The 22,386-nt window shown below is 34.3% G+C and overlaps 2 protein-coding genes across 2 annotated transcripts; both read left to right on the top strand.

Moving 5' to 3' along the window:
• The first annotated feature begins 966 nt into the window (after positions 1-966).
• Positions 967-13,628, top strand: LOC110718056 (protein BLISTER-like). Its single transcript, XM_021896858.1, has 14 exons — positions 967-983; positions 1,793-1,934; positions 3,707-4,328; positions 4,423-4,973; positions 5,913-6,032; positions 6,619-6,684; positions 7,272-7,382; positions 7,923-7,999; positions 9,755-9,822; positions 10,323-10,433; positions 10,696-10,868; positions 10,948-11,016; positions 12,449-12,607; positions 13,192-13,628. Exons 1-14 carry the CDS (start codon positions 967-969, stop codon positions 13,267-13,269), a joined length of 2,364 nt encoding a protein of 787 aa, XP_021752550.1. The 3' UTR covers positions 13,270-13,628.
• A 1,246-nt stretch (positions 13,629-14,874) lies between these two features.
• Positions 14,875-20,546, top strand: LOC110718116 (uncharacterized lipoprotein syc1174_c-like). Its single transcript, XM_021896914.1, has 9 exons — positions 14,875-15,530; positions 15,665-15,799; positions 16,728-16,844; positions 16,996-17,124; positions 18,063-18,239; positions 18,648-18,788; positions 18,969-19,154; positions 19,329-19,400; positions 19,873-20,546. Exons 1-9 carry the CDS (start codon positions 15,387-15,389, stop codon positions 20,017-20,019), a joined length of 1,248 nt encoding a protein of 415 aa, XP_021752606.1. The 5' UTR covers positions 14,875-15,386; the 3' UTR covers positions 20,020-20,546.
• The last annotated feature ends 1,840 nt before the right edge of the window (positions 20,547-22,386 follow it).

Raw genomic sequence — 22,386 nt, 5'->3', positions numbered from 1 at the left:
TTTTAAAATTTGAAAAAATAAAAATAAATTTATATTAGGAGAACCATATTCAGTAATTTGTGTAACCGCTTGTAAAATAACAAACTAACCCATATAACACTTATTGAGTAGCTCCTGTAACACTGAACGAGTAACCCTCCTTATGATTGGCCACACCGTGTAGTTTTTCAAGTTTCAAAATTAAAGTTGTTAAATTGTCTTATGCTCATTACATAATGGGGCACAAATAGTACAATCAAACACTGATTATTTTATCCAATTTATTATAATATTGTTGGGTAATAAAGCAAATACACAATAAATGGATAGCTAAGTGGTAAGATTTGTAACTTAATACTTGTTGATCCCGAGATCAAGTCTTTGTATAAGCATTTTTTAGTTGTCAAATTTAATTAATGTTGTGAAAGTGACATGACATGTTCATATTATTTAAAGATGCGACATGTGGCACATATTGTTGACATGACATATTTATATTGCATAAAAAAGGTGACATGTGACACATATTATATATTAGAAACACTTTTTAATATATACTTTTTCCGTTCCCCTAATATTGCAACATGGAGAGGGGATACGAATTTTAAGAAGAATAGAGAGCTAGAGAGGAATAAAGATAGGGACTCATGTGATGAGAAGAGAAAAAGATAGAGAACATAAGCAAGTAGGGAAATGTTGCAATATGTGTGAATTCATATTTAACTCAAATTGAATATATCTAACTTTGGGTTGTGAGTGTTTGTTTTGCATTCTTTTCCACTAGTTTCTTTATTGTTTACTAAAACACTCAATCTCTCATTATGTAATTAGGAATTTAAGTAACATACAAATATGATGTATAAAGTAATTATTTGGATATCACTTGGGCTATACACTAGTTTTATCAAGACGCTGGTTCGAATGTCCAACACAAGCTTAGCCCTGTTGCAGATAATGTCGAGATGATAACCCCTATTTACACTGAAAATGATATATGTAGCTATGTACGTTTCTCTATTATGCTCGTCTCTTGTTTCTTGTCTCTCAAATATATTTGGTATTATCGCTCTCTTAAGCGTTCTTTATGTAGTTTTTTACCTGTTTGATTATATGTATGCAAATGTCATAATTTCTCATTAATGTCTTAATATATTTTTAAATAAAATTCTATCTTATTTTGATCCTACTCCTAATAAACTTGGTATTATTTTTTATGATGCCACGTTATAACAATGAATAAAATTACACCACGTCCCAACAATTACACGTTTAACGTTTTTATTATGGTATTTTAGGGTAGAGGGTAGATCTCAAAAATATTAAGAAGTGTCAAAATACCGACAAATCAAATCAAAATCAATGGCGCTTCTTCTTCAGCAAAATCAACCTCTTTTGATGCTCCCTTAAATTTCACACAATTATAGCAGCATTAATTTTTACTTCTTTACCTACTTAAATTTATTTATTTTTAATTCAATTTCAGCTTTAAGTTTGTTGTACAAATTTGAATTTTTATAATTTTATATATTTTCCCCCAAATTAGTTTTCTCATATTTTTAGGGTTTTTTTTTTCTCTCTCCCCCATATCTTTGTTTTCTTCGGAGATTTGGGGATTTTGATTATTGTTTTGATCGAGGGAGATCTGATGAATCTGGGGTTATAGATACAATCAATTTTGAAATTCAAATTGCAATTTTGGGGTGTGATTCGATCTGTTCAGACGATTTTTTTGGGCGGAGTGGATCAGAATTAAATTACCGACAAATCTAATCAGATAAATTTTGATTGCGCTAATTTTGGGTGAAAATTGAAGGGGTTGGATTATTGAATGTGGGTTGTGTAATGCTGAATTAGAGGGGCGATTTTTGTTCTGGAGATGGCATCTGCTCAAGTTTTATCTAAACCAGCTGTTTCGTCCCGGAAAAAAAAAGGATTTGGAAGCTGGTAGACGCTTGGTATGGCCTCAATTTCGGGTTTTGATTGTTTAATTTAAGCTAATTTTTCTAGATAGTTTCTCTTGTTGTTGTTAATTTGTGTATATGAAACTTAAGTGGGATGATTCGAACCCGGGAATTAGTTTTAGTATGACCGCGATTTTGATCAGTAGGCTAAGTTGTTGGTAAGAGATGTGTACTTTGAACAAGTTGTTCGAGCTCTAAAATTTCTCAGACAATGTCAAGTTTTTGACTTGGAGAAGATAACTTATTGGTCTTTGATTTGTTTGTGCTTGAATATTTTGCTGATAATGTTAGATTCTGATCGTTTAGGAGTGTCCATACTTTGGCTTCCAATTAGAGTAACTTTCTTTTATGCAGTGTTCATGCGTGGAACATTGTAAACTAACTTTGCTGGTATATTGGTGAAACTGTGATGTTACATACTTTTATTCTTAGTTGATGGTATATGTTGTCCTTTTGGATTTAGTTTTGTGCCTTCAGTAGCTCTTTTGGGGAGTGTAATAATGAACCTGTTTTGCCATTAGGTATAGAATCAGAATCAGTTCGGATTACAGGAAAGTCAAACATGAGAATAATACTAGATTGTTGCGATGATTTGGATGCTGAAGTCGTATCTAAATCTGTTTGCTATCATAAAGCATTTAAGTTCAATTTTGTCCTTTTGGAAGTCAATGTATTTAGGATTTTTGTTTGATTGAATCTTTTTCTAGCTTAATTCCTGTTTGAATTTTGCTATTGGTTAAGTCTATATCCTTTAACAGCCCCACCACTACATGTGTACCTCGTCACCCCATTTGTGATGAATGGGGAGGCCAAGATGTATGCAATATTGTACTAAGAAGTGAACGCTCAATAGCTGTTTCTAGATAAACAACAGACTCAAGTATACTACACTGGAACTTAGTGAATAAATGTTAGAATATTGGTTGTTTATAATAATATTGTAGAATGCGATAGATCTAGGGCTTTTGAACCAGGAACACTACTTATTTCTTCTTTGTTCACTCTGCCTTCTTCTCTCTTTCATTTTCACTAATGGCTCCCTGCCACAACCCATAAACCACTATGGTGCAGCCGCGCAGATGGAAAGTCCACCATGAGTCTCTTTTTCTTTCTCTTCCTTATTTGGCAGTATCATTTTATGTTAGCATATGACTGGACGATAAGTCTGCTCGTATGTAAACCTGCTTGACATGCACAGGAAATTTTATCAATGCAGCCTCTTATTACCTAATTATCTGGGCATTGCGTGGTTGTTATATTGCACTTGTTTTTATACTTTGTTCCACGGAAGTATATATTTCTTTCTTTCTTTTGTGTGGAGGAGAAAAATGGGGGGAAAAGAACGAGGGACTTAGGGAGCTTATCATTCCAGAAATTCCTGCTTCAGCAAGTATCTCCCAGTTAATAAGGATACTAAGGACTTTGTAGATCACATAAAATAGTGACTTTGGGTTGACAACACCAAATATGTCTCTCTTACCTTCTTTCTCCTCCTCCTGACTTTTGTCTCCCTTTGCGTGGCACAATAGTGAAGCGGTGAACTGGGGTAAGAGGAATGATCTTGTTTATGCTCCGAGAAATAACTGGGAAAATGTTGTGTGTTGTGCTAGATTCAAGTTGTGTTGTTATCGTTACTTTCTAAACATTATGTGCTAATCAATCTCATTATATTCTATTTAGGTTGTGTAGCTTTATATATGTACTTGTGTTTTGTATCGACGACCAACCTGCTCGAAATTCTGTTCTAATATATATGTTTCTTTTAGCTGGAAGAGTTTAAAAAGAAGAGAGGAGCTTCCAAAAAGCAAGCATCAAGTATCCAACCTCGTATAGATGATGCTACACCATCTGAGAAACAGACTTCAGGAAATGGACAAGCATTGTCTGACAATTCTGTCAATGCTCTTACTGACAGTAGTTCCGATGCAGTAACTGGAGCTTCTGTTTATACTGAACACAGTGACAAATCACATGTTTTCACTCAATACAATGGGTCTGATTCGGTTCCTCGGGCACACATTGATACCCAAAGTGATAATTCTAGCTCACTTGATTTCCTTCAGAAGCTTCCAAATCAAGTGTTAAACAGTCATGAGGTTCCAGCTTCAAACTACCAAGCAGGTTCTGACTTCTCACAACAAACAGATGACAGTGTTGGAAACTTTGGGACCGGTACAGGAAGAGGAAGATTTGCAGATACAATATCATCTAGCAGACCTAGTGCTTCTCAAGTTTATAATAGTAGTGATTCTCACTCCAAATTGTATGGATATGATAATGACTTTAGTTCTTCTGCAAGCTTTGCTAACACCAATGCAAGCACCAATGATATTGCTGCAAAAGACTCTACCGAGGGCCGAGTCACCCATGTTTTACATCAGGAATCTGGTCAGTGGAGTTGTTTAAGCAAGAACTTAGTCTGACAGTTAAATAGTGATTGGGTTATGGTTGTTTCATGTAACATGTTTTGCTATCATTGCAGATTCTGTACGCTCACGTTTGGATTTGCCAGAATCTGCATCAGAGTTTGGTCATAGCTTTCTGAAGTCGAAGAATCATTTTGGGTTGGAGGAAAGACAACCTAGTAATGTAGTGGGGAATTTGGCAGGTTATGGAAATCAATGGCCATCTGAACCACGTTCGATAGGTTTCAACTCTAACACCAGCGGTTTATTTAATGGTCCCTCGCATTCAGTTGTGGCTGAACCATATCCCAGAAGATCTCGTCCTTCTTTCCTTGATTCTCTTAACATTGTTAAAGATTCTTCTGCATCTGGCCGCCCTTTTGTTGAGAATGATAAGTTCATGAATGCTAAGCTTCCAAGCAGCAATATTGCTGAATCGTCTGCAATTCATGATCCTTCTACAGCATATGTTCCTGTTGAACCCCTTCCAACATCAGTTTATTCTAGTCCAAGTGATGGTTTCTTCAGCAATGCGTCAAAGGGACACAAGTCATTTGAGCACAGCCTGGAGAGTAAGCTGGAACTCACAACCCAGAAACAAAATGAAGATTTTGCTGCATTGGAGCAGGTATCTCTTTTTCTCCAATGTGCAGAATTACCTTCACAGTTTCTTGGCCATGGAGTATGCATCTTTTTCTGTATGTATGATTTCTTGTGCTTTTCTCTCATTTTCACTGACAAATCATGTTTGTTTTAATTGGAAAAGTTCCTTGCTCACTTGCTCTATATATCATATCAGAGTTTCCCTCCCGTCTAGAGTCACGATATGTATTACAACGTTGCAGTATCTGTGCTAAATCATCTAATATACCAGTTTGTAAAAAAAATTCAACATGCATATATGTGTTTGCTCACAAATCACCTTATACCGGGTTGTGGGGCTCTTTTGATTCTTTTTCTAATGGAATTATAACTTGAAATGCCTGGTGTATCATTAGGAAGCTGTATGGAAATTATATTTCAGGCATAATAGTTTTTTTTTTTTAATTAACTCCTTAGTTGTATTTAAGGACTTTTTAGCCATGATGACCATGGATCTATGACCTGAAATGCTTGAGTTAGTACTCACGTAGGAGCATGTATATGTTTGAAGCTCTTTATGATTGAATTTCACTGAAACCTCTTTAATATACCATATGGTGAAAGTAATAAATAATTTGGATTTCTGTTGAAAAAATATGTAGGTAGGGTTGTTCTATAGTGATATTGTTTTAGATTTTTTGTTAGCAAAGGTGATGTGATAGTGTGCTCTGGTTAATTTCAAAAAGGACTTAACTGCTATCATTGTAGGTTGGATACTTACTTGGGGGAGGATTGGATTTTTAAGGCATTATTAAATGTTGCACCTTCATTCAAGAATCAAGATATGCATTTTAGTTTATGTGTGAGATTGGGTTAGAAGAAGAGGCTTTGATTGATTGATTGATTGGGTTAGAAGAAGATTCGCATACATGCTTCTTGTGCTTTGAATATAGATCTAATTTACTATTTCCTTTGCTTCTGCCAGCACATTGAAGATTTGACGCAAGAGAAGTTTTCTCTGCAACGTACATTGGAGGCCTCTAAAACTTTGACAGAGTCATTAGCTGCTGAGAATTCTTCTTTGACAGAGAGCTATAATCAGCAGGTTGGTGTCTCCTCTGTTAACTTAAACAATGTCATATTACTTTCTCGATTGGATACATGGTTAGTAAATTTTTTGGTTTTTTTTTTTGGGCTAACACTTCACGTCTCAAGATTCACCAATTGGTTAATCTATGTGTTTAACGTTTGATCTTTATGAATTTGTGGTAAATGAGAGTTTTGTGATATTTTGATAACCTCATTTAATGTTGGTAGAGCTACAATTCCTTTGTTGATTTGAACTTTGAAGTGTGCTGTACTTGTCCTTCCCAAAAATATATTCCAACTCTGCACTCCCTGTCACTAAAAATGGAACAAATTAATCCATTCAAATATGAAATCCATCAAATTTAGCCTCTTCTAATTCCTCGCTTATTTGTCAGTTAGTCCCCAGATAAAATCGTATTATTTGCGCCAGTCAAAATTCCTCTATGCTCTGGCACTTCTTGTGTAGGGTGGCCTTTTTTTAAAGTTATGGAGGCTACTCTGGTTGACTTTCTGTTTTGTATAGTTTTTTTGATTTGTTTCCATTAGTGTTGTGCATTAAACTCTCTGATAATTGCCAACTAAACTATTTATCCTACTTTCAGGCAAGCATTGTGAGCCAGTTAAAGGCTGAAATGGAAAGATTGCAGGATGATATTAAGTCCCGGCTGGTTAGTGTCATTATCCTTGTCTATCAATGACAATAACTTATTGCTTGTTGGTGAAGCCTGCTAATTGACTGTAATGTGGAGTTTGTGGGGGTTTTAAATTGTCCCTTAACAGTAGCCTGTTATCCTTTTTCTTCATATTATGTCTTAAACAGTTGAAATGTATGTCAAGCTTCTATTGTTGAAATACAAAGCATGTAATTTGTAATACTCTCAATGGCATTTTGTCAAAAGCAAAATCAGGGGAAACATTGCAGCATATGATGTTCCCTTATTTGTTTTACTCTTTAGATATGACCATACTTATAGGATGGAAGGGATTAGTATTCTTCATAGACCTCATCTTTAATAGAAACCGTATTGTAATTTTTATGCTGACTTCGATGTCAATGGCATATAACTGAGTTTGCAATGTGTAAGATGAAGTGCTTATGACAAAGAACATTAAAATAAACTTAATTACAAAGGAAAATGAATCAAGTAACCTCAATTCTGTAATGAATAAATAAATGTTTCTTTTATTTTCCTAAAGCTCACATTTACAATCCAATATTTTGGCTTTTTTTAATTCTGTCATCTTGGTGCAGTAGGTTGAGCTTGAGGCTATCAAGTCTGAATATGTGAACGCACAACTTGAGTGTAATGCTGCTGATGAGCGCGCAAGGCTTCTGGCTTCTGAAGTTATTAGCTTGGAAGAGAAGGTGATTTTCATTACATCATTATCTGAATTTCTGAAACAAAAAAAATTATCTGAATTACTGATGGGGAAATAGAAAAGGGGTGAGGGTGGGGGTGGGGGCATACATTTTGACCAACATAGGGAGCTTTGTTAGAAATATGTGGCTTTATAATTTCATTTCGTTATATAATTTTGTTGGCTATTATTCAATGAGATAGACGTGAATTTTGTAACATGATATGGGTGTAGTATCTCAGACAGCGTATGTCTTGACCTACACATGGGAGGGGATATTGTTAGAAATACATCATTGCTTTATAATCTCGTTTCTTTTTTAGAAATTTGTTGCCCATAATATTCAATGACAATTTTGTGAATTTTGTAACATTATATGGGTTGACATTGAGCTGATGTACATTCTTTCAACATTGATCCATGTTTTTGACGAATACGTAAATATCGGTCCGGCATTGACTATTGATATTTGTTTGGCTTCAATGTGTCAATTTTTTTTAATGCTGATATGGTTAGTTATTGGGTGTGTCTTAATTATATCTTGTAGGCCCTTAGATTAAGATCTAATGAGCTGAAGTTGGAGAGGGAGTTGGAAAATTCAAATGCTGAAGTTGCTTCCTACAAGTACGGATTTCTCCTCCTCAGTAGCTCTAAAAGCCATAGCTCCTACTGTTTATTGCTTCTGTGTTCATTCTGTTTTGTATTACTTTCTATTACCGGCTTATCTTTCAAGGCATGCAGCCTGTTTTTATATGTAAGTTTATGGGGCATGCAGCATTGCAGCCTACATCTGTATGCAGCGAATATCATTTTTAATTAAGGTGGTAGAACACATGTAACTTTGTTACTGTGCCTGAATTAGCTTCCAGTATCTGTGTAAAATCCATATACTTATAGCCTTAATATAGTTGCGTGCTTCCTGATTATTGATTTATTGTAGTAATCCATAACAAAACGTGTGTTGTGATTAAACGTGGTTTGCTGATCTTGTATAAGCAACCTTATCTTTCCTGAATTTTGAAATTTGACCGTACCTTCACAATTTGACCGTTCATTCTTGCATATTTTTCCATTGGTCAACCCTTGACCTTTGATAGATGTTTTTAATTTCTTTACTTTAAACGTTCAAATTTATATTGGAAGATGGTGAGTATGATAAATGGCAATTGAGCTTTTCCACTTATTCTGTAATGTAACAAATAGTGGTCAATTTACAATTAGAACGCCCCCTATATCATTACATTATACTAACAGAGGAAGTTTGAATTGTAAATGGAAATGAAAGGATGCTTTTTGATATACTTATATTGTTGCCATGTTATTGTTTTGAAGAACAACTGATGAGTGATTATAGTTAAAGATTGGATAAGTTGTAGTTCTGTTAACTACATTATGTATTCTTTATTTGAAAAGTTATTAATTACACCTTGCTGTGATGGGTTCTTTTTCTTATGCTTTGTTGTTTTTTGTTTTTTATTGTACCTTATGATGATCTTGTTCAATTGGAGTCAAGTGTTCGACATGAGAATTGGTTTTCCTTAAATTTGTAAATAAGTCATGCTTGATTCTATAGATTTGAATGTAATGTGTCTATAGGCTCATTTTTATGGGAGGTTTTGATTGTCTGGCGGGTATTTGTATACTTCCTCTGTTTCTTATTAGTTGATATGTTTTGACTTTAGCACTATTTACATAAGTTACTTTGATTACATTTTGTGATTTATACTTGAGAAGAACATAGTCATGTGAGGTCTTGTTGGATTTGTCTCAATGTATATTTTCTGAATATCTACTTGATTCATGCTCTTTTTTGAAAGTCCTCCTCTCTCTCCTTAATAATTTAAGAATAAGAACAATTCTTTTGTAATTTTGTTTATTGATTATTGAAGATATTACCATTTGAAAACATGCATTGGTAAACATGCCTAAAGAAACTTAAAGTATAATGAAATGGAGGAAGTGTATATTTTTCTCAACCCTCCTTTTGTATAGGTTGACCACTAGACCTCTCCTTGTTAGTCCCTTTTATTATGATTCTTTATTTCTTACACATAAATTCAGGGTCCTATGTTAAAAGCTAAAATTTTTATGATGGAAATGGCACTTTCTGAGATAGAACGCTACTTCTTATGATTTGTGAATTGTGGCGGGACTCTTTTTTCTTCCTATTGCAAATGTTGTTTAATGCTTTTTTCTAGTGCATATCATGCATGCGGCAGTCATTATTATTATTAACAACTTTTCTTGTTTTGAACATGATGTAAAATCTTTCTGAAGATTCATCTCTGTACTGTATCACTATAATTCTTTTTTTTAATAAATGTATAATCAAGTGTCATTCTTTCCAATGGTAATGTTTTAGTATGGTTGGTCATGCAGGAAGAAAATGTCTAGCCTTGACAGAGAACACCGAGATTTGCTGCAGACTATTGATGCCTTACAGGAAGGTATGTAGTTATAAAGTTATACAGATCTCATAAAATATATGTCATAAAGTTGCATGAAGCTAAAAAAAAAATTTGATTGCTTAATTTTGCTGTTTTTTGGTAATTTTGGCTCACCATAATTGATGCATTTGTTGCTAAATTAGTGCTACTTACCACTTCTTGAAGGGTAATAAGTTGATTCTTAATCCTTTATGTAGCAACATAATTAAACTTCTGAGTAGTTACAGACTGACAGTGCATTTTGATTCTGTTGTTAATATTTTGCAAGTAGCAAAGTGCGTGATAATATTCCATTTTTTCTAATAGCTGTCATAGTTTGTAACTGCTGTTTTTTTTTTTTAGACTTACAACAAAAGCTAAGCTGTAACCCCCAAACTACATTTGTAACTGCTGTTGCTTGGAATTATTTGTCTCTTTCTTTGCAACTTGAAATTTGATCTTTTTGCTTGTTAATTGTTTGGTCTGGACTTCCTCTGACTGTAAACATTCTACTTTTGCAGAGAAAAAGCTGCTTCAGTCTAAATTAAGGACAGCTTCAGCTAGTGGAATTTCAATTGATTCTAGTAAGGGGCATGAGAAAAAAGATGCTTCAACTTCTACCAATGATTTAGGTATTTGTGATCCAAAATTCCCATCTCTCTTTGTCAATATACAAGTTGACTTGACAATATAATTGATTCTAGTAATTTTTTGGATGTACTTGACAATATACAAGTTGACTTGTAATTTACACTACACTCCCCATATTGGGTTTGATTTTTCCTCCAATTGCCATATATTTCTAGTATTGCATGCCCAATTACATTTTTTAATGGATAGAAAATTATAAGCTTGTGATTGATGGCTTATTGGCTTATCCTGCCACTGTTGTAGGTGATACTACAGGAGATAGCTCTGAACAAGCTTCATCCAACATGCAAATGGTTGACAATGCAGACAACTTGCTGCTTTTACATAATAATTTAGCTGGTCATGATGATTTTGCTATGTGTATCCCTCCAGACCAAGTGCAAATGATCCAAAATATCAATTCATTAATTAGCGAGGTAGCTGATCACTTCTGCTCATGTGTTTTTCGATGGTATATATCTTTTCAGTAACTAAATGTAGAAGATCTGGCTGCAGATAATATCAGAAAAGGAGGAATTGATGCAAGCTTTGATTACTGAAGTTTCGACAAGTACTAAGCTGAAGGTAATTATTTAGATTGTGAAGGGTGTTGATAGATGATTTTATCGTTTTGTCTGGCCTATCCGCCTATGTGTATATTACTTCCATATCTTTTTAGTTGCAGTTTACTGCTATGACCATTAATCTCTTTGATGAATGAATGAGACCCACCCGAACCCAATTCCTTCTGGAGTAAGACCAACCAATGAGTACATTAGTAAAAGACAAAGGTGTCAATTCAAGTGATCGGATCGGGTCTGATGAGGTTGGGTAGGGTCGAGTCAATTTTTAAAGTTGAGTCATGCTAAATTATTATGTCCACGCGAGTCCAAATCTGAATCGGATATTTTTCGGGTCGGTTTAGATCTGGTCGGGTCAGGTCGGGTGTGGTTTTGACACCTATGGTAAAAGAACTAGTCTTTGGCTCTGAATATTGCTTATAAAAAAGTGGCTTTTCTGTTTTTTCTTTTTTTTTTTGAATTAAATTTACATAATTGTAATTTATAATCTTTATAACTAATTCAAATTTTGAACAAAGTTAGATACATATAAAAATCAGGAAAAAATGTCTTAGTTTTTTTAAAAAGTAATAAAAATAAAAACCTCTCCCCGTCCCAAAATAGTTCGAACATTTATCCGGACAAAGTTTTAGGTGATAAGTTGTTGATATGTTATACTCCCTCTGTCCCTATTTGTTTGCCCCATAGGCAAAATGTGCTTTATTAAGAATTGAACCATAAAGATTGCAAGTGGATGAGGGTGCAATTGTCTTTTTCACTTTTATGAGTGTATGCAAGTGGGTTTAGTGGTGGGGACATGTTACTATATTAGGAAAAGAGGCAATCTTTAAGGGACATCCCAAAATGGAATATGGGACAAACAAACAGGGACGGAGAGAGTATGAATAGTAGGTTATTATTTTATTAGAAATTTAGATGTGATCAAAAGATGGATTTTTTTTTTTTTTTTTTTTTTTTTTTGAATGTGAGAGAAGGGAGGGCATGAATTTTTGGAAGTGGAAAGAAAGATGTATTAAAATAATAGTGTTGAGGGAGGTCTTTAAATAATAAAAGAAAGTCATTTGAATTATTCTGGTGTTGAGGGAGGGCTTTAAAGTAGCATATAATATTGGAGTAAAAATTAAGGGTAAAAACTTCAAAGAATATTGCCTAGTATCCATTGTGTTAAGTACTCTAGTAATATGTATATGCTGATTGTTTGTGAAGTATGACCTTGAAATAGCAAATTTGCCAAGTAAAATGGAGTAATCAACTAAAAAACCCTTAACAAACTGTAGCCTCATAGTAAGTTTTTGTAAATCAGTTAATGTGGAGTGGCACAACAGACTATTGACTTGGTTCCAGTATGTATTGTGACATGTATTATTGACTTAATTGCAAATTTGTACCCTTCTGTCACATTATTTGCGTTCATAAATGTTACTTTTGATCTGAAGGAATTGAACAAGGAGCTATCTCAGAAACTCGAAGTTCAGACTCAGAGACTAGAGCTGATGATGTCTCAAAGCATGGCAAGTGAGAATATTGCTGCCAAGCAGCCTACTGCTTCTAGTGTTGTACGGGAAACTGTTGCATATGCAGATGAAGGCGATGAGGTACCTCTTTTGCTCTTTATTTATATGTTTGGTGAAGGGGAAGAAAAGGTCATTGGCTTGGGAAGCTTGAGTCACACTGAATGCTTCTTTAGTGTTCTGTTTGTGGTGATATTTTTGACATATTAAGTGAAATTAGATGATTGCAGAGTTTATGAGTTAGTGGGGTCTAAATTTATGATAGTGACTTTCGCTGACTTTTTCCGAGCTCTTAATTGGTGAATCATGTTTTAAATTTCTTCATTCAGCAAAGATCTCAAAACTGGTTTCTGGAATTGACTTTTCATAATTGGCTATTAAAGAAGCAATCAAAATATAAAAGGAGATCAAAACTAAGAAAAATAAGTTCAAGTGGCAAATAATGAGGAATTTTCGTGTAAGACTGTCTCGTGTGGTATCAGATATTACTTTTAGCTTTGCCAAATGATTCTCTTCTGCAAAAGGGCATGGACTCCATAGAGCAAATACGTTTGCTTAACATTTACTAAAGCTTTTCACTTATATAAATAAACTAATCATTAATTGTGTGTTCCTACTGCTAAACATTGATAAGAGTAATTATCCTGACCTGTTACTTCTTCCATTAGGTGGTGGAGCGAGTGCTAGGATGGATAATGAAGCTATTTCCTGGAGGACCGTCAAAGCGAAGAACCAGCAGACTCTAAGTTGAGTATAAAGCTTGGATCATTCGTTGTCCTTACTTCATAGTCGCATTTTGAGGGCTAGAGTGTAGAGGATAAATATTGTATATCATGTGTGACATTTTGTTTATTCTTTTCAGTTAAGGAAGCATTTGAAAATGAGCAATTTCTTAGATAAGTAGATTGTTTGGGAAATTTTACACAATTTATTTGACACAAGACAATAATTCCATTTCTTTGTACTTTAAATATCCTATAAAGGCTATTTTCTTTTTATCTGATGTATGGTGGAAAATGTGGTCACCACCAGATATACTGAAGGAGAATTCTATGATGCATGAGCGTTTTTTGATGGAAGATGTACACACGTTTTGACTGCCTTATACTGTTCCTTTCCCATTTTATATCTTTGAAAAGTCTCAAAACTGTGAAGTATTATTTCTCGTCTTTTTTATGAATGCACATTGTGCATATGTACATTTTTTTTTTTTTTTTTGACAAACAAGTAAGAATTGGGGTTACATGCCCTTTCTTGCTGCTTTGGCAAGAGAGTGGGCTTCAGCTACTCTACACCTTCTTACTTTCCTCAATACAAAATCACTGAGATGCATACGTATCATTTTGAGATCATGTCATTTTTTTGGGACATTTTCTTCGGAAGAAATCGAACTATGAAGAGCCAGCCAAAGCATCAAAATTTTAATGAAATTATTGTTCTAAGGCAAAAGGCATCTCATGATCTTCATTTGTTTGAATAGAGACTGTAAACGAAGTTATTTTTCTTTTTATAATTGTTGAAAAGTTACAAGTTTATCATTTTGATAAACAACCCATATTTATCAAGATGGCAAACTTGCAAAAAAAAAAAAAGCCAAAAATGTGTTTAGCGATTTTACCATGAACAGTGTACATTTTTGGTAAAGCGGCTAATGATGTTAGCAGTTTTATCATGAAAAATGCAATTTTTTGGCCATCTATTTACAAGTTTGATCAATTGGAGCACCCTCCTAATTGTTAGGGTTGCTCGTTAGCTTTTGCCTTCACAAAATTCTATAGGGATAGATAATGGTTTAAAGTGATTATTAATTTTACCAAGGCTATTTCAAGAGGAAATGTAATTTGATTGTTTTAGTTTTGTGAGGCCTACATCCATCCCTTTTTGTGATGTTCATACCTTCCTTTGAAGATTTCTCACAATTCATGGGGAATTTTTCACCATTAAATATTCAATCTTTAAACTGATGGGTAAATTTTGTCTCAACTCTCAAGAGAACTAAGACTTTTGTCTTTTCTTGTTTCAAAAAACCCAAGGACTTTTGTCTTTTCTTGTTCAGTAACAATGTTAATTTGAGTAGGGACGTCTTTTTCTTTTCCTAGAACGGTGATTTCTTGGTTATTTTGTCCCAAACTTGGGCTTTTATGCTCTTATGGGCATCAAATGTCCATTCAAGGAAAGTTTATCGTTTTTTATTCCCTTTGCCGAGAAAACCCGAACCTTACTTATGTATCACAATGAAAATCATCATTTTCATTTTAAAAAATAAAAAATTACAAGCCTCCCTTCTTATTTCGGTAGAAAATTATTTGGAAATATCTAAGAACTTATAAGGTATTTGTTAAATAAACATTATGCAGGTATTGTCCATAACTACATGTGGTAGTTATTGAAGATGAACCATTTATTTATTGTGGTCATAAAGTTGCCACCTCAACGCACTTTTTTTTTTCTTTTTTTAATTTTATTTTATGGTGATCAAAATATATTTTATTGAGATAAAAAGATCCTCGATTTATACATTTCATTGAGTATATAAAATGTAAAATTGCTAGCTATTATCTAGCTACCGAGGATTAGTGACAACTGAAAAGAAATTATGTAAATACGTTGTTTATATATTTGTCAAATTTTATGGGCATTAATTTTACTCTATCTTCTAATAAAACACACAAAGTATTTTTCATTTCTTTTGTCAAAATCAACACTTTCATCTTCTCTTAACATAATTTAATCTTAATTTGAAATTTGAATGGTTAGCTCTTTCAAAACACTATACTTAAGAGAAAGGCATACAAATACAATGATACAAATATTCTACAACTAAAACCTTTGAACACAATCAAGAAAAGAAAGAAAAACAAAAATGGCGCTTATTCTAAAACCCAGTCTCACCTTTCCTTCTTCTTCCACCACCCAATTTCCAACCTTGTTCAAACCCCAAAAATCACCATTTTTAAAACTTCCAAATGCATTAACCTGCTCCAATTCTTACATCCCACCCAACAAGGTCAGCTTCTTCACTATAATGTTGTTATTATACTTAAATTATAAGTATAATTTCAATGTTTATTGATTATTTTCTTAGTATATAATGTTGTTATGCATTTGATTAATTTGAAAATTTTGTCTGTATGAATATAGTTTAAGCGGCCATATACGAGTGTGATGATTGTGCCAACGGGAGTCGGAGCTGCCATTGGTGGTTACGCCGGTGATGCTTTACCGGTGGCGCGTGCGCTTGCGTCTGTTGTTGATTGCCTCATCTCTCATCCTAATGTAATAATTCTATCTTTCGAGTTTTCGGTTATATTATCATCTTTGTCTAGTTAGGGATAATATGATGTGTTTTATTTTAGGATAGATTGTGAAATTTGGCATTACATAGAATTAGACATGGGTAGTATGTTGATGTGATTTTGGGGTTAGTGATAACATAATATACCTAGAAATTTGGAAAGTTATCAACCTATAAATGATTCGACCCGTAGTTTACAACCCCAACCCAACCCAACCCAACCCGACTCAACTTGCATGTTTAGTGTTATCTTAGTCATGATTTAAGCACTGTAAGTAAGAGCCTTTTGTTCACCTTATTTTCATTTATTTCAGGTGTATTAAGTTTAATTAAGTTCAAATAAGTTTAATTTAAGAAATATAAGTTTTGATAAGGGTTATCCAAGTACAAATTACAACTAAAATAGGTTTTAATTAGTTCATAAGTGAAAATCAAGTGAATAGAATACACCCTAATTATGAGTTGAAATGGTTGAAATACCTGAATTTTGGTGAAGTTATGAATTGAGAAGGCCAAATTATGTTATATGGAGTATCATATAAGGTTGTTTATTTCATTACATTCATCGGTCACCCTTGGCTATTTAGCTATTGAGCCCTTTCCATTGATCTGTATGTCGTATATGGTCCAATATAAAAAAATACTAATCTGAAGCAAAAGAAGATAAAAAGAAGCGGAACTATGCCTTTATTGCATTGGAGATTATTCCATCAAAGAAAGTCTTAACATGCACTAACAAGTTAATTCAAAGTAAAACTTATCATCTTTTGGAATTTGGAATTTGACAATGCAAATGGAATCAATGTGCGTAATTAATAATTTATGTGGGGGTGGTGGCCGACTGGCCGGTTTTAGTATAATGGATGATGTGATAGACTCTGCTCCAAGAAATTTGATATATGTCTACAGGTTCTAAATGCAGCCATGCTTTACTGGCCCGTTCCAAATATATTATATGTGGAAGGTTATGCTCTGGACCAGTTTGCTGAAGGCTTATGGGCGCTTGAGCCAGTTCACCAAAATAAGGTGTGCATCTAATACCTATCACCTTTGGTTTTTCTAAGCACTGACGCTCTAATACTTTTCTACAGTACAATAGCAAAGTTCCTGTGCTCACTTCATAAATAGCTTCTATTGCAACATTTTTAATTCATGCTACTTTTTTGGACGTAATCAGGTTGGACTAGTTTTGGATGCTGGCATAGAAATGGAGCTCCGTATGCGCCATTTGCAAGTTGCTGATGCTGCAAGAGCTTCCCTTGGATTGCCTGTTCTAGAATACGTTGTCACAGACAAGCCTCTTGAGGTATGATAATCTACAAAGAATGTGAAATGGGTTGAATTGTTTGTAAGAACTGTGCCTTAAACAAGAAAATTCAATGAGTGGGAACAGAAATGTGGATATGGTGAGAAAAGGTATAATTGGCATGATGGAGTGGGTTAAGACTTTTTCCTTATACTTGTCTTTCGCTTTTCTTCTCTTGATTTGCCAATTTCCCTATAGTAGCTCATTGTATTATCCATAGTTTCATCTTGTCTTGTTCTTTATTAAGGTGGTAAGTGTGGTATACAGTTTTTTTGTAGAGATTGTTTATTGGGATCTTTCACATGGTTTGTGAAACATCAGGTATTGTCAGACACACTGACATGCAATGATATTGACATGTCACATAAGCAAACAGCTAAAGTTGTATACAGTCTGATTGTCTGAAATATTATCCTCACAACTATTGTCCTTTTATCAAGTTATCTAGTTTAAGAACATTCCTCGCTAGTGTTCTTAATCCTTTGTTCATCTTCCTTATCTCCCAAATCACCTTAAAATTAAAATTGAAGTTCCTTGTGAGAAATATTACTCCCCATTTCACAATAGAGGATAACTAAGATTTTAGGGCATCAATTTAGTACTTAAATTAGAAAAGGAGCAATTGACTATTACATCATTATGTTAAATCTACATTAAAGACTATAGATAGAGGAAAGAAATATATTGATTTTAGATAGTGACTTACATTGTTATTTGTGAATAAAATAAAGACATGAAAAGGGGGGAGTCATTATTTCATTAAGCTATTTCCTGCAAACAGAGCTATTTTGTCTCTCTTTCTATCTGTTATGAACAATCTATGAGGCACATGCTTTGTTTTGATAAACTCTATTTAGTTAGAAATGACATGTGGCAAATTTTCCTACCATGTACCATGATCCTTTTATCTGCTAGAGTTTAAACTGTTTGTTATATAGGTAGAAAAGTGGATTGATCCAAAGACTGGGCAGTCAACTGGGAGGGTAAAGCATCCTGACTCACTGCTACGAGCTGTACGGAGTTTGGTAGATCGATCACAAGTGAACGCTGTTGCTGTTGTTGGCCGCTTTCCTGATGAAGATGAAGACAGCATGCATGATTATCGTCAAGGAATTGTATGGTCCTGCATCTAAGTCCTTGTTTGCGATTAATTTTATAAATAAATTTAATTACATCTAAGGCTACCTACCATGTATCATCAAAATACTGCTATTGCTGTACCTCACATACGGGGTTCTTGATGTTGACTTGTTGTGCATTTGGGGAATCGATCATGTTTGAAGTCTTTGATTGACTGTAAAGAGGATAGACTGTTGATTAGAAAATGAACAGTACAAAAGACATTTATCTGACAATTTCCTCTACAATAATCTTAAGCACAAAAGTTAAATATTTGCGATCCTTTTAACTCTGCTAAATGGATTAAGGTATAGTATGTGCATCCACAGAGAATTTAAACTTGTATCTCAATATGTGCAGAGAAGTCCTTTGAGATAGCTAATTAGCCTCTCTGAATTGTGCAGGGAGTTGATACCTTGGCCGGAGTAGAGGCTATTATAAGTCATCTAGTTGTGAAAGAATTTCAAATTCCTTGCGCACATGCTCCAGCTCTACTACCTGTTCCATTAAACCAATCACTTTCTCCCAAATCAGCTGCTGAAGAGGTGATTGATTTTCTCCAAGTTTACAGTCCTTTTAGTCGCATATGGATCCAACAGATTTCATTCATGTCTCTTATGTCCAACTTTTTTTATGGTGTTGGCACTGCAACTTATTTTTATTTAATTTTATTGCCCTTCATGATTTTTTTGATGAACTTCTATCTTTGGTTTCCTGTTTAACAGATTGGATACACATTCTTGCCATGTGTGCTCGCCGGGCTTAGTAATGCTCCACAGTATGTGGTTACTGGCTCAGATGTAATGGAGAAAGGCTGCATTTTTGCAAATGATGTTGATAGCGTCATCCTTCCCATAGATGCTTGTGCCGGAAGTGGTGTTCTTTCTTTTGCAAGAAAGAAAAGAAACAAGGCATGCACTGAACGAGATTATGTTTTTCATTCTCACCCATATACAAGGATCTTTCATTACTTGTGGAGTACCACTGAGTTATTGCCATATTTCTGTTGAAATTAACTGCTTGTCATTTTAGAAATAATTGATTTGATATTTTGTGTGTGATTTTCTGACTATGACTTTATGCAGCCTCTAATAGTTGCTGTCGAAGAGAATACAACTGTTCTCAGCGACACACCTGACAGTCTTCAAATTGAAACGGTATGCACTATGCAGTTCATTATTTGCAAATCATTATGCTTCATTTATCTTTCATTCTTTCCACTTCAAGGTACTTTTAGTAGAACCTTTCATATAATTCTGATATAAAATTATTATGCTTTTAAACAGCTGAAAATTTTAAACTTTGTTTATTACAAGAAAAGTACTTGTTATAAATGAGATTGCTTCAGTGCTTTGTACTTGTTATAAATGAGATTGCTTCAGTGCTTTGAATCTGCCAGTTTAGAATTAGGAATGATAGTGCTTTGACAATCTGCCAGTGTACATACAAGTACCTCTAAATCTTTTTCTATTCTCACATTCTCATCAATAGAACTCTCCCTTTCTTTAACTACCTGAGTTCTAGTACTGTATCATTTTACTATGTTTGCCATTTATTTTATTTTTTTTAAATTTTTTTTTTTATCCACCAACTATACTTCAGTTTTACTGACTCATGGGTTCTCTGCAGGTGAATGTTTCAAGCTACTGGGAAGCTATAGGAGTTGTTGCAGCTCACAAGGCAGGAATTGATCCGTACTCTCTTCGAAAAAACAGAATTAACAACATTCCTTGCAGATCATCCTGGTCACTGAATGGTTCAGTTGTCCATGCTTGATCAATTTCCATCTCTCAGTCTCTCTGCTGCTGTCTTACTCACCCCTGCTCTCCTTTCCCTCTAAAGGATTGTGACCTTGGTGTTTGCCATCATTGAAGCCCTTACCAGATAGCAAAAATGAGGTGCTTCAAGCTTGCACCCTGAGATGCTTACCGCTGGTGGTAGCATGGCAAGCATTGGGAGTGACAAACCAAGGAGTCAAGGACTAATTATACTACATGGCTATGCTGGTCAAAGTCCTTTTCAGATGCGGCATTTTGTTGAAAAAAAGCAAGTGCTCATCATCTTAATATGTACACCACTATATTTTGTATTAGCATTGATGATGTGTTTTTTGTCTGCCAATTTCTTTCTTGGTCAATGCTTGTATAGTATTAGGTTGATTCTGCCCTGCATACTTGGGTATTGAATTGCTTCCAGCATTGCTCAGCAATCTGGGCAATGTCAAGGCATTTAATCGCAATGCACATAATTGTGAACTTTGTTCATTTTCAAATACTCTTCCATTCATATAGCCTGATCAATGATGTTGGAAATTTTCTAGGATGCTGCTCAGAAGATCAGAGCCCTAGGTTACTGATTTTTGCTGGGATTATTCAACTAATCATTCCTAATATGTGAAAAGTAGGCTATGCACGCCTTATAAATTTTCTGGAGAACTTGATGTCTTGATGTACCCCAGTAATGGTTGGTGTTATACTGTTATATGAGTTGAACACAACTTACTAAACGCGAAGAGTTTTTATGGAGTTTCAAGTTGAACTTGAGTTGTATATGTGCCAAAAAATTATCATTAAGTTACAAGAAAGCAAGTCAATTTCGACAGGCAGAGCTGCAGAGACAAATTTTCTGTTTATGGGGTTGCAATAAGCTTGGAGCAAAGCAATGAGCCATGTTGGTCATGTGAGATTGTGAGGAGAAGCACCGTAATTTGCAGCTCAATGAATTCATCCCATAGAGATTCTCTATACCATAAATTAAAAGGTCGACAAAGAAGGTTGAGAATTTATTTTGGGTTGGAATTGTTGAGGTAAACACACCTCTTGCGGAACAATCAAGAAACAAAAAAAAACCACAATAAGCAAGTTTACTACTAGTTTGTTCAATGCAACACCAACACTAGCAATATGATATATTCTCCAAGAACAACTATACACCAGCAATATCAACACACAAAACGGAGCAACATATAGCAAAGAATGAGCACAATCAACCAAGCAAGGAACACATGATGTTTACATGGAAAACCCCTTTAAAGAGAAGAGTAAAAACCACGGGACGATTAGGGAGTCCACCCAATTGCTCTTATTATGATCAAGGAATGTTATACAAACACAATTCCAAGTCTCAAAAGTAAGTACTCAATTTACCCAACAACAACAATCATAAAAGCTAAACTTTGAAGGAAGAAATTGAGAAAATGTTGCCAAAAATAGGGTTCTGTCTAGCAAGTACTGATCAAGGAGTCCACCCAACAAGCAAGTAAGTAATTCAAAAGACTTTTGTTGCCCACACAATTTACACGATAAAGACACACCAAAAGTCAACGAAAGAGAAGTTTCTTTGAGAAAGCTTTACATTTGGGAGTAAGCTATATTACTTGGCCCAAAACAATTATTACATCAAATGGGCTTTTCCATATAGAAAGGGACCCATAGCTCAACATGAATCTCCCTTCATAATCAAACATCTTGAGCCAATGATGGTTAATTTGTTTATAATTGACATCATCATTTTCAAGAGTCATAATTTCTAGCCTTTAGGGGAGAGAAAGTAGCAAAAAAAAAAAAAAAATGATTGATATCTCATGGATTTCAATACAATTATAATTTGTAAATTTGCATTCACAAATAAATTTGTGTGAATAAAGAAAAATGTTCATTTGCAAAATGTTGCAAATCAATTGCTTGACAAATTCCCATACTATTTAAAGAAAGTGTCAAATCACATAATCTAACAAATATTTCCACATCTAAGATATTTATGATTTTGCTACATGATAAAGAATTTTTGTTTATTAAAGATATTGACCGGGGCATCCTCAATGATTAAAAAGACATTAATTAATTACTCTTTTCTGTCTCTATTTGTTTGCCCCGCTTTTCTTAAAAGGGTGTCTCATAAAGATTGCACCATATCATATATGTTAATGGAGACCACAACTTTACTCTCACAATATCATTTTAGGTCCCATCACCTTTTTTTCTCATTTATTCCATTCAACCAAAACTTAAAAAGGCAAAATATGAGTTAAATGTAAGTTCATATATAGCATGTTGTCACTATTCAAAGACTCGACATTTACTCTAAACTTGAGGAGGATTTCTTGGACTCTAATTATCAAAGTCCTATAAGACTCTAGTAAAG

Source organism: Chenopodium quinoa, unplaced genomic scaffold (assembly GCF_001683475.1).
Source record: "Chenopodium quinoa cultivar QQ74 unplaced genomic scaffold, ASM168347v1, whole genome shotgun sequence".
Lineage (NCBI taxonomy): Eukaryota > Viridiplantae > Streptophyta > Magnoliopsida > Caryophyllales > Amaranthaceae > Chenopodium > Chenopodium quinoa.
This window is presented reverse-complemented; position numbering and strand designations above follow the sequence as displayed.